At 41.6% G+C, this 18,662-nt stretch overlaps 1 protein-coding gene across 1 annotated transcript in view; it reads right to left on the bottom strand.

The window, feature by feature from the left end:
• CFDP1 (craniofacial development protein 1) overlaps nucleotides 1-18,662 on the bottom strand; it is a 149,030-nt gene that overhangs the window by 20,450 nt on the left and 109,918 nt on the right. Inside the window, exon 6 of the mRNA XM_072636532.1 lies at nucleotides 3,183-3,341. Coding sequence (XP_072492633.1) covers nucleotides 3,183-3,341 — 159 coding nt within the window. The remainder of the gene's footprint in view (nucleotides 1-3,182; nucleotides 3,342-18,662) is intronic.

Below are 18,662 nucleotides of genomic sequence, written 5' to 3'. Positions count from 1 at the left end.
GTCTTAACATTTGGACAGTGCCTCGCTACCCTCAAGTGAGCAGAGCCCAACTTTAACATAAAATTCAAAGTTAAGAAACAGGATTGAAAAATAAGCAGTGAAAAAAAGAATCTGACCATAAAAAGCTACTACAGTGTCAGAGAAAACGAAGACATAAAAACAGCTACCAAAAAAAAAGCCTCAAAAATAATGCTAATTGGATCTAAGACCAACAAGAATTCCTGGAAGGGCTAAAGGAAAAGAGGAATGGCAGAGGAAAAACTGGGAAAAGAAATGAGTGATATAAGAAAATTATGAAAAGAGAATTAACAGCTTGGTAAAAGAGGCACAAAAAAACACTGAAGAGAATAACACCTTAAAAAAACTGAACTGGCCTAATGGTAAAAGAGGCACAAAAACCCAATGAAAAGAAGAGCTTGGAGTACAAAAATCTTGTTGAAGAGAATAATTCCTTAAAAATTAGAACTGGACAAGTGGAAGTTTATGATTCCATGAGATATAAAGAAACAATAAAATAAAGTCAAAAGAATGAAAAAAATAAAACAGATCAATGAGATAATTTAAGAATTACTGGACTACCTGAAAATCATGATCAAAGAAAGAGCTTAGACAAATTTCAAGAAATTATCAAGGAAAATTACCTTGCTATCTTAGATCCAGAGGGTAAAATAGAAATCAAAAGAATCCACCAATCACCTCCTCAAAGAGAGCCCAAAATGAAAATTCCTAGGAATATTATAGCCAAACTACAGAACTCCTAGGTCAAAGAGAAAATACTTCAAGCAACCAGAAAGAAATAATTCAAATAATGTGAGACCACAGTTAGGATCACACAAGATTAAGTGGCTTTCACATTAAAGGAGAAGAGGGCTTAGAATATGATATTCCAGAAGGCAAAGGCTAGGATTAAAAGCAAGAATAATCTACTCAACAAAACTGAGTGTAGTCCTTCAGGGGCAAAAATCGAGATTTAATTAAATAGAGGACTTTCAAGCATTTCTGATGAAAAGACCAGAGCTGATGAGAAAATGTGACATTCAAATGCAAGACTGAAGAGACATATAAAAAGGCAAATATGAAAGAGTACTAAGGGACTCAATCCAACTGATACTTATATGAAAAGATGATACACATAACTCCCAAGAACTTTATCATTATTAGGGCAGTTTAAAGGAGTTTACATACACAGAGGACATAGGTGTGAGTTGATTATGATGGAACAATCTCAAAAAAAAAATTGAAGAGGTGAAAAAAAGGGGGCATAGGGGAGGGGGAGAATGGGGAAACTTTTCTCACATAAAAAGAGGTTTACAGAGAAGAGCTTTAACAATGGAGGGGGAAATGTGGGGGTGGGAGGAGAGGCAGGCAAGGCTTGAACCTCACATTGGAATTGGTTTAAAGATATACACACATTCAGTTGTATATAGAAATGCAACTTACCCAATAGGGAAATAGGAGGGGAAGGAGATAAGAGAAAGTGAGAGAGGCCATGACAAAAGGGAGGCAGTAGTTGGAAGTAAAGCAGACTTTCTGGGGGGCAGGATAAGAAGAGAGAGAAGGAGGGGGAAGAAAAAGCAGAAAATGGGATGGAGGGAATTAATAATAACTGTGAATGTGCACGGGATGAGCTCACTCATAAAAAGGAAGCAGATAACAGCATGGATTAAGAATCAGAAACTAACAACATGTTGTTTATAACAGACACAGATGAAACAGAAAGACACACACAGAGATAAAACAAAGGACTGGAGCAGAATTCTAATATGCTTCAGCTACAGTAAAAAAGGGCAGGGGTAGCAATCATGATCTCAGACAAAGCAAAAGCAAAACTAGACCTAATTTAAAGAAATAATTAGGGAAACTATATTATGCTAAAAAGTACCATGGACAACAAAGTAATATAAAAAATTTTTATAGCAAGTTTCTCTGATAAAGGACTCATTTCTGAAATATATGCTGAGTTTAGAACTGAGCCAAATTTATAAACATAACAGACATTCCCCAACTGATAAATGGTCAAAGGATATAGAACAAACAGTTGTCAGAAGAAATCAAAGCTATCTACGGTTGTGAAAAAATGCTCTAAATTACTATTGATTAGAGAAATAAAAATTAAAACAACTCTGAGGTACCACCTCACACATGTCAGAAATGACAAATGCTGGAAGGGATGAGGGAAACTGCAGGTACACTAACAGTCTGCTGTTGGAATAGTGAATTGACAATTTGGAACTATGCCCAAAGAGCTATAAAACTGTGCAAACCCTTTGACCCAGCAATACCACTACTAGGTCTATATCCCAAAGAGACAGAATAAAAAGGAAAAGAATCTATATGTACAAAAATCTTTAGAGTAGCAGGTGGTAAAGAACTAGAAATTGAGGGGATGCCCATCAACTGGGGAAAGGCTGAACTGTGGTACATGGTTGTGATGGAGTACCACAATACTATAAGAAATGAGGAGGGAGGGATGGTTTCAGAAAACACAGCAAGACCAATAAGGACTGATGCAAAGTGAAGTGAGAAGAACTAAGAGATCATTGTGCACGGTAACAACAATGTTGTAATGATGATCAGCTGTAAACACTTGGCTCCTCTGATAAAGACAATGATGCATGACAATTCCAAAGGATTCCGTGATGAAAAAATGCTACTCATCTCCAGAGAGAGAGCTGGAGAACTCTGATTGTGAACTTAAGTATAACTTTCTCACTTTCTTTGTCTTGCTTTTTTAAAAAAACGATGGTGGAAATATGGTTTGTATGATTTTATATGTATAAATGATGTCATACTGCTTACCTTCTCAATGGGTGGGGGAGAGGGACAAAGGTAAGGAGAGAATTTGGAACTCAAAATTTAAGAACAAAAGAATGCTAAAAATAAACAGTAAATTGAGATATTTAAAAAAAAAAATCTTTCCTTTGCTTTTGCCAGAACAACTGGAGGAGCAGACTCTGCCAGAGAAGTCAATCATGCTCTTTAGGAGATGCTATATATTTTACTGGGTCTGTCATTATAGCCTGAGCAAAACAAACGACACTCTACCACCTGGAGAGAGTTGTATGTCTCCTCCCTCAGCTCCACCCCCTGCCCCAAACAGTCTTTTAAAACAGCCAGGATGACCTTATTCTCCCAAAAGAATCTGACCCGGGGCTATCACCCTCTGAGCCAAGGTAGCTTACCCCTCTTTTCCTCGATTATGGATAGCGAGCTCTTCACCAATGCCCTCCTCCTCCTTGAAGCTCTCCCAGTCCAGTTTGGATTTCTCTAGGGTGCTCATCTTCTGTTTCTTGGCTCCGATCTTCCCCAAAAGGCTGCTCATGCCGCTTGCTCTTTTTAGCCTAAAGAAAGACCCAACACAAAGGTCTCAGTGAGGAAGTGGCTTCTCCTCGTCAGCTCAACTCAAGGTGCTCGTGTAGATATTGACCACAGGCAGACAGCATCTCCATGGGAACCACACTCATGTTCTCTCTTGGAAGAAGAGACAGAAAGCAATCTAGGGTTCCAGCAAAGCATTCATTTCTGATGGCTGTGACTAACTTTAACACGTTGGGGAAAGGAAGTCACTTTGTCTTAAAAGCAATTTGTTGGAATGTTCTTTGCAGCCTCAGGTCAGAGCTTGTATCAGTTATAGGACTGAAGATCACAGGGAATACTTCCAGATACAAACTACACCAGATGGCAACATTAAGGAATAGTTGTAATTATTTTTAAAAAGGTTTCTGAAATAATTTTCCCCTTAAGTTTTCCCTTTAGGTGAAAGCTATTCCTAATTCTGGAAGCAGGGAATGCTCAGCTTCTGTTCTCCCTGCTGAAGATGCCATCATCTGCTGTAGGAGAAACACCAGATGCTTTTATTTGAGTATTGGCAGGCAGCATGTTTTCTAGTCAAGTACAGCTGAAGCAAGGAAAAAGCCTATAATGCAATTAGATGGTAAAAATGGGAGAACTTCTGGATGGTCCTTGGCTTTGCAGTATCAGTATGTGAGTCATTTTTGTTCTGCATAAGCTTAAAATGACATGCACCTAGAATTCAAGAGTAAGAGAAAGGCAAAAATTGTTTTATGCAATGGTTATATAAAACAAAAAAATTGTTCATAGGAAGAACCAAGAAAAAAAATGTAAAGGGCAGGGGAAAGATCTCCAAGGGCTTTTGATCAAATTTTAGCTTGCAGGAATCCCTTTCCATTTAATCCTGTTGTTCCATCCTGATCACTCTTTTCATCTGTATCCCTAATTTAAATTAAATCTGGAAATTGGAGTAGATGGAGCTCTGCCCATTTCTGTGGCTGCCTCCCCTCTATTTCCAATTCCCACCCCTATTTTTCCTGTTACATGTTTTTTTCCTCCCAGCTGGACTTACCATAACTGCCTTAGTCCCCTCTTCCATACTATATATTTTCTAAAATTAAACTTTTTTTCAAATCTATTTTTTCTCCCTTCTATCCTTAACTGGAGAGAAAAAAAAGAAAAACAAAACCCAACTTTACTATGTCTTTATCAGCCTCACTTCCAGTCGTTCAAAGGCAGCTTCTGAGCTGCATGACCTTAGGCATGTCACTTAACTGCTTCAGTTTCCTCAACTGAAAAATGAGAATGCTAATGGCACCCATCTCCCAGGGTTGTGACGAGGATCAAATGAGATACTATATTTACAAAGCACTCAGCCAAGTGCCTGGCACATGGTAGTTACTTAATAAATGCATATTTCCTTCCTTTCCCTTCCTTCCTTTGCTCCTTGTGCCTGGATAAAGCAGAGTTCTTTAAAAATTGGGGAGGGTCTTCTATGTAATACTCTGCTGACCACTGGTCCCCCCAACATTTGCTCCAGACCTGTGATTTCATCAGTGTCTGAAACTTCTAGTCTATACACAGCACCCCCAAGTCCCTCCCCGCACTGTCCTGTGATGCAGATCCCCTGTAAGCAGTATCTGAGAGCTGCCTGCTGAACTCAGAGGTTAAGTCACTAGACTAGCTCATGGTACCCCAGTTGCTATATCCCACAGCCAAGGCCTGAACACAGGGGTCTCAACTCCAAAGCTATTTCTCTGCCCACGAGGCCACGATGCCTCAATCAGAGAGCATTTTTTAAACATTCCCTCTATGCCAAACCCTGGGCTAAGTGCTGGGGAGACAGAAACAAACAAACAAAAAGAAGTAATGATGATTTCATGCAGCTTATATTCTCCTGGGGGAGAAAGTGAATACGTACATAAGTGTGTGCTAAATAAAGAGAAGGCAGTTAGGGAGATAGTAGGGATAGCAACTGGGGAAGGTCTCATGTAGCATGTGCGCTTCAGCTGCATCTTAAAGGGAGGAAGGGAGTCTACGAGGTGGAGGTCAAGAGGGAGTGCCTACCAGGCATGAAGCAGGGTCAGTGCAAAGATGGGGTGCCATGGGTTAGAAAGACAGGAGAGGCCAGTTTGGATGGACCACAGAGTGCGTGACTGGCAGAGAGGAAGCAAAAGGAAGGAGCTAGGTGTGAAGAGCTTTAAATGCCAAATGTAGGGCTTTATATTTTAGTCTAGAGGCAATAGGGAACCATGTGAGTTTACTGAGTAAGGAGTGCCATGGTTAGACCTAGTCTTTCAGAAAACCCCTTTGGCAGTTGTGTGAAGAAAGAAATGGAGAGAGGAGAGACTTGAGGCAACGGCGATCAATTAGGGAGCCAGTGCAGTGGTCCAAGCGAGAGGTGAGGAGGGCCTGAATGAAGGGGACACCGCGAGGAGAGAGAAGGTGTTGGCTTTGAAGAAGGTGGTGGCAGAAATGGCCAGATCTAAGAACTGAAAGGACATCTGAGATGTATGAGAGGAGCAGAGGCCCATGCCCAGCTTGTAAATCTGAGAGCCTGGAAGAAGGTGGTGCCCTCAACAGAACTAAAGGAGACAGCTGTCTGAAATGTCTTACAGGTGGTATGGATGAGAGTCTGTTTCCTAGGGATTAAGAGGCTGCTTCAGGTGTGCTGAGTCCATCTTTCCTACCTCTCCTTCCCAACTGGATGGCTGGGAGATCTCCTTTGCCTTCTCCTTCACAGTGCTGCACACAGCAGATAACTATGGGATTTGAGCTCATTGCTAATTAGATACATCAGAATCTGGGGATTCCTACAAGGCATGTGAACCCTATTTTTGCCCTTTTTGCAAACTCCCTCTTATCCTGAAAGGGTCTGCCAATTAACTCAGATTTCAGCATGGCCACTCTACTTAGTTATGTGCACACACAGCCTGTAGTTCTTCCAAAACCCTTACACTATTATTGTACCTGCTAAGGACATGTCTTTTCAACAAATCAGTGAAAAGCCCAGGAGAAAGTGATTTGGCTGGAGAGTAGACAGAAGGCTCCCAAGAAAGGGGGAAAAAGCAGTCCTCCTTCACCCCGCAAACTTAACCTGTGTGACAGCACTTTTTGGGAAGGCTTCCAGATCTGTTTTCACTTGGTCATTAACATGGTTTATGTTTCCTTAATTTGCAAATCTCCAGAGAAAAATCACCTGCCATTTATTTGAGGCTAAATCAAGGAAGATGACGTGTTTATAGGATCAGCCAGGAGACTTACAACATGAATCTCATTGTGACAGAGATCTGCAGCTTCCTCTTGGAACATGGTACACTGGTCCCTTGAAGGATTTTGTACTTCAGATTCTCCCTTAAAGATGAACCCCAGATGCTGAGTTCCAGGTATATGATTTCTAGCTTCAGCTCATATAATTGCCCACCTCAAGTTTTCAGGGGGATGTAGAATCTATTTTCACATATATTATGTTCTGGTCGCTTCAGTCTAGTGAAAACATGACTGTGACAGAGACATATGTCTATCTACTCTATCACATGTGGTGACAGAGTGGTGTACATTTCCCACTTTAAGCATACCACTCTAAGGCATCCTGCCTAAAGAAAGCATCCCTGAGTAATAGAATCTCATTTATTCAATAATTGTGAGTGAATGGAAAGGAATAAATCATCAATGTTTTAACCTAGATGGCAAACTCTCTGCTCCCAATGCCATTCATTAACAGGAGAAACAAACGATAGCTGTACATTAAAACTCTGAGCAAGGAATAAGGTCCCAGAGTCTGAGTCTCTGCTAGTAAGAACTTGAGTAGTGCCATGGCATCCCACCAACAAGACTGATAACTTTTACTCAGTGATTGTCTTAGAAGTAATTGATTCGATCTACTGAGAGTGCCTTCTCCTCCCCAAGCCTACCCTTCAAATGACCTCAGAATTATTCTCTGCCCTCAGTCTCCAAGGATGCGATAGCCCTTCTCTCTGCTGAGGCCACTCCACCTTCTTGTGCTCTAGAATGGCTCTTGAACTCCTCTCCTCCTGCCTCTCCTAGGAGTCTGTCCCTTCCAATCAATCATTAAATTTCAATCTCTTTTTATTCACCTATCTCTTCCTTGATGCCAATAAACATGCCCAGATCTCCCTCGTACTTAAAAAAAAAATCCTTTTGGGTTATTATGGTCTATTTTCCCTTTTTTCAAAGTGAAACTACTAGAAAAAGCTGTTTAAGCACTACTGTAATGATGATCAACTGTGAAAGACTTAGCTACTTCGATTAATACAATGATTCAAGACAAATTCCAAAGGACTCATGATGAAAAATAGTAACTGTCTTTACAGAGAGAACTAATGAACTAAGTGCAAATTCAAGTATAATTTTTCACTTTTTAATTTTCTTGCTTTTTTTTTGGCTACATGCTTAATATAGAAATATGCGCTGCCTGATTTCACATGGATAATATATTGCTTGCCTTCTCAATGGGTTGGGGAGGGGCTGGAGGGAAGGCCAAAATTTGGAACTCAAGATTTTTTAGAAAAATTAATGCTAAAAATAAATAACTTTTTTAAAAGGAAAAGAGAAAGCTATTTATACTTGTTGCTCCCACCTTCTCACCCCTGACTCACTTCTCAACTCCTTGCAATCTGCTTTCATTCCCACCACCCTACTGATATTGCTCTGTCCAAAGCCATCAATGACTTTAAAAAATTTTTATTGATAGTTTTTGTAATTGTATCACATTGATTTCCAAGAACATCCTTTCCTCTTCCACTCTACCTATTTACTGAGTGATTCCTTTGAACAAAGAACTTGAGAGTCTGACAGTATGTGCAATGCTCCCAACCTCCATCTGGCCTTCTTTAGTCTTTCTTAAGAATGCCAACCACCAAGATAAAACAAACATAAGCTCCCAAACCACCAAACAACCAAAAACCACACAACACTCCTAAAAGGTCTAGGAATTAAGAACAAGGTGGTAGTATCCCTTATTTGATTAGAGCAAGCTTGCTATTTCACTAGTCTCGTCTGTTTTTTTTAAGTCCTGTAGGCAAGGAAAATGATTTGTAGCAACATATTTATTTTAAATAAATGCCATTATAACAAAAAACGAACCAAAAAAATTAACAGTTGTTGACTGTAAGGGAATTTTTCCCTGTTTGTTTACTTTACTGTCTACTGATTTGCAGCATTACCATAGACCCTTCATTCCAACACAGTTATTTTCTGAAATAGCTCTGTATTGCTTCATGGTCCTTAGAGATATTCTGGCTCCTACTGTTTATATTCTAAGGGGTACAAGACTGGGGAAAACAGTAACAATGACAGGTGCTAAAAAACAGTAACTTCACTGGAACAGTGAGGGGCAGCTAGGTGGTGCAGCAGATAGAGCACTGGGTCTGGAGCCAGGATGATCTGAGTTCAAATCTGGCCTCTAACAACTACTAGCTAGCCAAGTCATTTAATCTCTATTTGCTTCAGTCTCCCATTTGTAAATGGGGAAATACTGGAGAAGGAAATGGCAAACCATAAGAGTATCTTTGCCAAGATCATGGGGTCAAGTAGAGTGGGCCATGACTCAACTATTCAACAACAACAGCGCTCTATAAGGTTACTGAAAATGGTTGCTGAAGAAGGCTATGGAGGAGACTTGCTTTAGAGCCTAGACATATGGAGAATCACAGTTAGAAGCATGAGAACCTAACGACCAGAGGCTAAGTGACTTGTCCAAATTCACACAGCTAGTTAACAGCAGAGTCAAAACTACAGCCCAGTCTTCCTGACTCCCTGTCTAGTATGCTCTTTTTCCTATGCAACACCACATTCCCAGGTCTGCTTGATGCCATGAGGGAAAGGGGATGATCTCTGAGGATCTCTTCTGGGCAGAAGATTCTACAGCAGACAGTGACAGTAGGCTTGGCCCACTGAGATGTGGTTTTCTTGACAAAAAAGCTACTGTATACAGACAAAAAATACTCAAAGATTATTTCTAAGAGCAGGCTAACAAGGACAGGTATGAGTCATAGATGGACGTATAAGGCTAGATCACGAGGCATTTTACTCAGCACTTACTCATATTGTTTCTTCCTCAAGCACACGACATCAGATCAATAAATGGATCAACAGATAAGGAATTTATTAAGCATTTATGTGTTAGTCACTGTGCTGACTACAAATATAAGCAAAAAGTATGATTATTCCTGATCCCAAGGAGCTTACATTCTAATGGGGGAGCTGAAAGGGAGAATGGAAAGGTATATGTGTGGAGACAAAGTCCAGAAGCAATCCTGGAAGTCATGGGATGAACCAGGTTTGAAAAAAACATGTCTGTAGCTAGTGCTTCTTCAAATGGAAGTTCAGGGGCAAACCTGAACTACTGGAAGAGACTGGAGGTAGAGGTGGAAGAATTGCCAGTATGGAGATGGCCACAGGAGAACAGGCCCAGAAGTAGTCCCAAGAATCACAGGTTGAATCAGGTCTGGGGTCACATTACTCCAGTGACCACTAAAAAGTCCTTTGGCAAAGCAACACAATCACCTTAGTATTGATCGTATTTGTGCAGCAGAGTCATTCCTTTTTGTAGCACCAGATTCACAGAACACTCCCTGAGAGTCAGCATTATGGGCTAGTTAATATTATCGTTCTCTCAAGTCATTTCTCTGTATAGCGTACGTATCTGTGAAAACAAAGAGTAAAACCCAAGCCAAAGCATCTGTCCCACTTCCCTATTGAGAAAATCCCCACAGTAATCCATTAAAAACCCAGCGACTATAGGGAGTGGATTGCCAGTCAATCAATTAACCAATCAACAAGAATTTTTAAAGTGCCTTTTATGTGCCAGGTGCTGTTATCCAAATACAGTCTATAGTCTCTGTCTAGTGAAAGTCATCCTAGGACTAAAGGGAAATTCTCAAGAATGGAATTCCAAAGATACAAAGGGAAACAATCCTAATGATGAGGGAAAATGGGATTTGTATGAAGAGAACAATGTAGATGCACAGTAAACTCACCAATCCATCTACATTAAAAAACAAAACAAAACGTACAAAGAAAGACACGCCAGGTAACAGAATGACTGGTACACTTAAATAATTAGAGTGTCAGAAACTTAAAGCTCAGAAAAGCTAAGGACAACAAAAAGTTAAAAACCAGCTCTGTTGGGAGAAAAAGGGGGACAGAAAAAGGAGAACTGAACTCTCCTTCAGGTGCATGGGAAGAGATCTAACAACAGCAAGAAGGCAGAGCTGCCCAATTCTTAGGCCACTTCTGTCTTCTCTGCACAAGAGAATGGCCTTTGCACCTGAAAGGAGCAGGACAAAAATGACTAACAGGGAGTTGGCACCCAAGATAAGTAAGGCAAGAAAGGTATCCAGGTGCTCTTAGTGAATTCAAGTCACTTGGCCCAGGTGATGAAACCCTCGGTTTCTGAAAGAATTGGAAGATATGATTACAGCCACTGTGATATCTGAAAGGTAACAGAAAGGGGAGAGGTCCCCCACAAGATCAGAGCAGGGCAAATGAACTGATTTCTAAATCAAGGAGTAGAGTGTCACTAATGTCTTGTGAGTTTGACTTTGATTAGTGTTAAACTCTAGAAGGATGAGCACTGAGCAGTTATGACAAAAAGCCAGCAGGTTTCACCCAGAAGAGCTCATGCCAGATCCATCTCATTACTGTTTTTGATAGGATTATCAAACTAGGTAGATGGGGGAAATGCTGTGGATACAGTTGACCTAGATTTCAGAAAAGTTTCTGACAAAATACTTCTTACTCTTCTGGTGAAGAAAATGGAGAGAAAGGGATCATCCCATTACATGGATTGAGAACTAGGCTCAAAGAACAGCTGTTCAGGGTTAGAGGTCATTGTAGCAGAAGGTCTCTTGGATCTGTGATCCCCAGGGGTCTGTGCTTGGCCTGGTGCTGTTTAATACTTACCTGTTCACTGACTTGAATAAAGGTATAGTTGGCATGCTCATCATATGGTGCACATGACACCAAGCTGGACAGAGTCACTAAGACAATGGGTGACAGAGTCAGGATCCAAAAGGATCTCAGTAGGCTGGAGCATTGGGAATGAATCTATTAAGAAGAAATTCAGTAGGGATAAAGGTAAAGTCTTGCACTTGGGCACAAGAAAATCAACTTCACAGGCATTAGATGTGTGTGTGTGTGTGTGTGTGTGTGTGTGTGTGTGTGTGTGTGTGCGTGCATGGTTAGATAGCAGTTATTTCTGCAAGAGATCTGGGGGTATGAGTGACTTGCAAGCTGGACAGTTGTCAGCAGTGAGGTGATGTGATCTTGGGCATCATTCAGAGGGCCACAACTTCCAGGAATGCAGAGATGATCATCCCCCTGCCCTGTCTTCCTCAGACCTTTCTAGATATACCCATTTACAAGCAGGAAAAACAGTCAGACAGAACCAACTGGCATAGGAGCTGTGGCTTACGGCATGTGCAGTATTCTTAACCCACACTCTCCTGTCTGTAAAGAGGAATACTCTGGAACCACAATGGTCATCCTCTTTAGCCTGAGTTCAGAAGCCTTTGGCTGTGATTTTCACGTCACAGAATCTGACGTCGGAAGGAGCTTTAGTGGCCATCTCATCCAGGCCCCTCAGCTATAGCACACCCAATAGGAGCTCATTTGGCCCCCTGCTGGTTACCAAAGGAGGGGACCCACCACCTCTCAAGACACTTTGCTTTACTTTTGGACAGCCCTCATCCTTAGGAAACCTCATTTTAACTCTGCAACTCCTACCCTAGCCTCAGGGAGTCAAGAAGAAATCTGATCCCTCCTCCACATGCTGTTCTGTCTCTCAGGCCCCTACCCCTGAGGTTTCTCTTCTCTAAGAGAAACATTCCCAGTTCCTTCAACTGATCCTCAAATGTCTTCCTATGAACACTCTAGCTTATCTATGTCCTTCTTCAACTCCCATGCCAGAAACTGAACTCAGTGCTCCAGATGATGTTTGAGGAAAACAAAGGGCAGGAGGATCAACATCTCTGCATTCCTGGAAGTTGTGGCCCTCTGAATGATGCCCAAGGTCACATCACCTCACTGCTGACAACTGTCCAGCTTGCAAGTCACTCACACCCCCAGATCTCTTGCAGAAATAACTGCTATCTAACCATGCACGCACACACACACACACACACACACACACACACACACACACATCTAATGCTTGTGAAGTTGATTTTCTTGTGCCCAAGTGCAAGACTTTACCTTTATCCCTACTGAATTTCTTCTTAATAGATTCATTCCCAGTGCTCCAGCCTACTGAGATCCTTTTGGATCCTGACTCTGTCACCCATTGTGTTAGTGACTCTGTCCAGCTTGGTGTCATGTGCACCATATGATGAGCATGCCAACTATACCTTTATGCAAGTCAGTGAACAGGTAAGTATTAAACAGCACCAGGCCAAGCACAGACCCCTGGGGATCACAGATCCAAGAGACCTTCTGCCACAATGCCCTCGAGCCTGGTTCTGAATCCATCTGATGGGATGATCCCTATCTTTCCATCTTCTTCACCAGAAGAGTAAGAAGTATTTGTCAAGAACTTTTCTCAAGCCTAGCTCAACTGTATCCACAGCATCTTCCTCATCTACTATTTAGTAATCCCATTAAAAATATTATTTGGTTTTTGTATACGCCATTATCCTAGGCGGCTTCCTTCATCAATTACATATTTCCAGGTTCATCGATTTCATCAGTCAATCAATAAGCTTTTATTAAGCATTTTTTATTTACCAGGTCCAGAGCTAGGCTTCGGAGATCCAAAGAACAAAATGAGACAGTCTCGGCCCTCATTTAAGGAGCTTATAATCTATTAATTAAAATGACAGGTACACAGATATGCAAAATAAATAAGAGATGGTTTGGGTGTGTGCTAGAAGCTGAAAGGATGAGGAAAGGCCCCATGTATGGCAGGGTGCAGGGGCTAAGCTCCTCAAGAAGCCAGAGATTCTGGAGGATACAGCAAAAAGAGAGGGAATTCCAGGTAAGAGGAAGTGGGGCTGGGGGCTGGGGCAGGAGAGGAGGGATTAGTCTGAAGGAAGGCACAGACACAAAAGACAGGAAGTTACTCATGAGGAACTGCCAGACCAGTCTCTAGTGCCAGGGCTGCAAGTGTGGAACGTGACAAAGCCCAGCCTAGTCAGACCTCAAGCCATCAAAAAGCACCATTTATGAATCTGGTTGACTCAGACCTTATGGAGACAATGATGGGTCATTCTGACCACTGTGAGAAGAGAAGACAGTGAGATCATGCAAAAGTGCTCTGAGTCTGGAGTCTGAATGCAAGTCCCTGCTCAGCCATTTATTGCGTATATGACCTCAGGCAAGCTGTTGGACAAGTTCTAAGACTCAGTTTCCTCATACGGTAAAATGTGGGGTTAGACTAAATTTCTCTGAGGTCCTTCTGGCTCTAGATCTGTGAGAAGGTCTCTAGCATATCCCACATTCAATCGTTCAACGATGATTAAGCACATACTAGGGGAAATGCACACAAGGCTTCAGAAATGCTTCAGGAAGATGAGCAATGGAGCTCTGATCCGTCAGGGAGGTGCCAACAAGCATGCTTCAGGCCACGAGCAGGTTCTGTTCCTCAGGGATGTGATCTGATGAAACACGTCTCAGCTCACAGAAAGTAAGACCCCCATTAGGACTGTCTTCTCCCCTTGTGTATCTGGTAGCTGAATTTTGATTCCCTTAAAATAAATTTCTGGGAGAAAATCAAGTAAAGGTTCAGCATCACTGAGCATGCTCTAAATGAGAGCAAACAAAGGACATTAAAATTTAATCAGTGAGCTCTCCAGAATTATATGCCTTGTCTATTTGAGTACAAGGAAGGGGGATGAATTAATTGCATTTAATGTCAACAAGACAAATTATTACTCCTTTGGCAGTCATTAAATGTTTCTACCTAGTCTATCTTTTATCATTCATCAATATAACTGAGATAAAAGCAAATGATTTCAAAGCAAAAGTGTAATTTCAGAAATTAAAAAAGGAGCCTTAGCTGTTAGCTTCTGGATGGTTAATTTGGAGGGAAAGTCCACCTGTACCTAGACATAATGATATAATAACCCTCTGTATTTGTGGGTGTGAAAGTCAGGATTGAATAACTGACTGATAATCCATGAGGTAGCATTCTGACCCTAAGCACAGAAACTTGAGCACCAATTGGGTCATTTTGGAAGAATTTGGGAATCAGAGTTCAAGGATTTGAAAATTATAGGTGGCTAGAATGGATATGGGTTATTGTGTGTGTCTGTGAGATCGGAACAAAACAGTAACTAAAGAACTAAAAATGAATATCATCCAGAGGGCAAGACAGAGGCAGATAATGGGTATAAACGGGATACACCCTATAACCAATGAAGATCTATGGAAAACAAGGATAAAAGATACCATTAGAGAAATAAATAACAGGGAAAAAAATAAGCTGGTCACATGGCAAGGCCAAGGGATGGATTATGATCCCTATCAATTGAGGCAATATCCCAAAGGATGAAGTCACAGATCCAGTGGAGTATTTGAGTATTACAATGAATATTTAAAAATGGTTTTGAAAGAGAATTCTTTTTCCTCTATCATATATAACCAGATGAGATTCTCTCCACTAATTTGTTGCCTCTGTTGTGTCCATCTGTTACTTATCAAGGACAATCTGACCTGGCAGAGGGAAATGAGTTAAATAAAAGTCTCCGACATGATGGAAGTACAAATGCCTGGAAGGTCCTCAAGTAGGAGGTGCAGCTCCAAACCTCAAGAGTCTGAAACACAGGGACAAGAGAAAAGCTAACTTCACAGGAACCTGGGCTTGGAGGTGTAGATGACGTGGAATACCTCTGGAATACACATCCTTTGCACAGCTCCAAAAGCAGACTTAGCAACACATGTATTCATGAGAGGTCCAAAGAGATGCCTGGCATCTGTGTCAAATTAAAGTCACCAATCATGAAAAATCTTTCCCACTCAATTGGCCGGCAGGAAATGAAACTTGTTCATGATCCATTCTCTGCCCTCATCCCACTCAGTCTGGCTTTGACATAGCCTGGGAAAGGAAAAATGTCATATCATGATCTGCCCTTGCCCTAATTTCTGTCTTCACTGTATTCTCCTCTCTACAAGAATGGAAAGGTCAGTTTTTCCTTCCAAAGTACTAAGCAAGTGTGGACCTCCTAAGCACAAATTATTTAACAGGGATAGTGACTGTGTCTCAAAAAAAAAAAAAAAAAAAGAAAAGAAAAAAAGGGATGCCTTCACTCTGTGGTCAATTGAATTTGGGAAATCACTGTGATCAGATTCAGCTGAAGGAAACAATTTATTACCCTACAAAACAAGCCATTTACATTTCTAAGACTAGATTTTCAAAGAATTATTAAACACAGCTTCTAACACAGCCCACAATGGCATTTTTCTCATGCAAAGCACATGAGTAAGAAGCTCACAAGAGGACACTATTTATTACCCTTTTCTACCACTGGTCCCATCTGGGACTCCTCAAGATCCCAGAGAGTGGTTATAGCAGCAGCCAAGAGGCAATGAGAAGGGACTGGGATCCCAACACCTGAAGGACTTTCTTGCCAGGAGAACTTTTGTGGGCTGTCCACTGCGGTCTACTAAAAAGCCTGCAAATGTTAGCATGCCACTTACAAAGAAAAATGTATAACTATATCAAATTAAATTCTGCCTAGAGGAAGCCCCCTGCACCAGCTATAATCCTGAGCAATGAGCAAGATCTTTCAACTTAGGAAGCAATGCATGTGGCAGAGAAAATCAACTCGCCTCCTGGAAGCTTTTCCAGTCCATCTGGCTAAGTGTGGATTAAGGAGCTGGCATATTGTCTTTAACTTCCTGCTCTCTGGCTATCTTTGACTCCAGGATGGAACTCTATTATCTCTGAAAAATCAGAGAATATAAAAGTAAAGCAAATATAAAATACCTGAGGGTCTGGCTCAAACCGTACAGAGGGGTCTCTAGTCAGCTCAGAAATACTATTCTGCTTTGTCCCAGCAGGGCACCTTGATTTAAAACAGTGTGGCTGCTCCCCAGTCACTGGCTCCATCTCCCTCTCCCTGGGTCTTCTGCTTTCACTAGAGATCAGTCCTCCCGATCCCTTTTTGGCCATGTCCTCACCATCCCTCCTGCTCTCTCATTTTCCTCCCAACAGAACTCTGAACTCCTTGCCCTTGGTCGAGATACAGCGTTGTCCTGCCTGAAGCCAGGCCTGCAGTGCCACTTCCTGGTCAGCATGGTGGGCTTATGTCCCACCCCTTTATGTGCAGTCTCTTCCCCATTAGAGCATGAATTCCTTGAGGATAGGAATGATATCATTCACTCATATCTGTATCCTTAGTGACTAGCATGGGGCTAGTGTGAGCGTTTAATAAATTGCTTATTTGCTTGCTGTAACTAAGTTAGTTAAGTAAGTTAAGTAAGTATGTATGTATGTATGTGTGTATGAGTTCCTTTGTGGAAAGGCGTAAGCAAACCTCCCTCAATGAGATCCACTGGAACTGGCTAGCATTCCTTTTTTAAAATTCAATTTTATTTTATTTTCCCTTCTACCTTTCCCTTTTCTACCCACTGAGAAGACAAGAAAAACAATACATACTCCAGCAAAACAAATTCCCACATTACACACATTTCCTGCCCCACCCCACCCCCGCAAAGAAAAGGAAAGAAGAGAAAAGAAAACAGGCTTCAGTCTGTCCTCTGAGTCCATCCATTAGCTTTCTCTCTGTCTGGATGCGCACAGCATGCTTCATTATGAGTCCCCTGAAACTGAGACCAGTCATCGTGTTCATCAGAGTTCCTAAGTCATTTGAAATTGTTTATCTTTATAATATGGTTGTACTTTGCATCGGTTCAAACAAGTCTTCCCAGGTTTCTTGAAAACCCTGCCCTGCATCATTTTGTGGCATGGCAATATTCCATCACTTATTTAGTCATTTCCCAATGGCTAAGCACCCCATCTGTTTCCAGTTCTTTGCCACCACAAAAAGAGCACTAGCACTCATTTTGCAAAGCTGACTGTACCGCCTACTCACCTTTATTGTACACGTAAAGTCCCAATCGGAGAATAGAAGAGGACAGAGTTGCGGTCTCTGGTTTCTAAGGTGGAATGTGCTTCTCCCTGCCTATATCAAATGAAGCTGAAGTGGCAGTGAAGTCATTTTCCAGTACTTGCAGCTCTTGCTGGATCTCTGATACTAAGTCCCATTTGTGCTGGCATCCACAATAGCAGTGATTTGCTGTGCAGCCAGGGCAGCTGGGCCCTTGGCCTCTCAACAGCTACAACTCTGCCAACACTAAGGACCTACAGAACAAGGCTCACTTGCTCATGGAGACACTAACTTGCTACTCCCCAACAGAAGCTAGAATACACCAGCAGCATGAATTTCCTTTCAAAATAGCGTCCACATAATCCAGGTGGGGGTGGGGTGGGGTGGCGCAGTTGGAAAGCAATTCATGGCACAAAAAGGATAAAGGAAACAATCACTTTGTCCAAGTTGTGCAGAGGGCTTTGACAAACAGAAATATTTGTTTTTACACAGCCTGGTACAGAAAGCAAAAGACTCCTTTTTACTGTAGGAAATGACTTTCATAGAAGTGAACCACAACGGGGTAATTGGTGCAGCCACCACAGAGTTTCTCTTCAATTTAAATGGACAATTTTTGCCTATTGCATCACAGACCACCAAAAAGTCCTCCCACTTCTTGTTCCTAAGCAGAAAAAGAATGAGAGTCTGTGTATATCTCCGAATTTGACTGTCCTTCCTCCAACCACCACAGAGAGAGGGATTTTCACACAGTGAAGGTAATCTGGCTGCTGGCCTAGGTAGGAAAAGTAGTGTTCATTCAAGGTTCCAGTACCTGTTACCTTTCCAACAAATGAAGGATGGTGGCCAAGGTCTTCTCTCACCTTGAAAGAAAGCCACGTTTCAGAAAACACAAACAAAACACATTGTTCTGGGAAGACATGGTGTTCCATGAGAGGACAAAAGAGTGCAGCAGAACCTAGTTGGTTCAAAGTCTTCTCCATCATTCAGATGGTTTCTTCCACTGGAATTAGGGGTGGGTGAACGGAACTTTGGAAGGCGAAGCAAATTTCTGGATAATGAAAAAGCTGCTTTAGCAATCATTGGCCAACAGATGAAAGTGATGAAATGAAGCTGGCGGGCCCTGTTATGTCTTGGAGTGCCTTACTGGAATAAAAACTACAAGCAAGACCACTAAAAGATGTGAGGAAAGGACTATGCAGTTTTTCCTTAAAAACTGGCCATTTATATGGGAAAAAAAAATAGGCATACACGTTTGCCTCCATTCTTATTCAGGCACTGGGGGAAGGTCAAATAGCTTGGGAATGT

The sequence above is a fragment of the Notamacropus eugenii genome, chromosome 1 (assembly GCF_028372415.1).
Source record: "Notamacropus eugenii isolate mMacEug1 chromosome 1, mMacEug1.pri_v2, whole genome shotgun sequence".
Classification (NCBI taxonomy): Eukaryota; Metazoa; Chordata; class Mammalia; order Diprotodontia; family Macropodidae; genus Notamacropus; species Notamacropus eugenii.
This window is presented reverse-complemented; position numbering and strand designations above follow the sequence as displayed.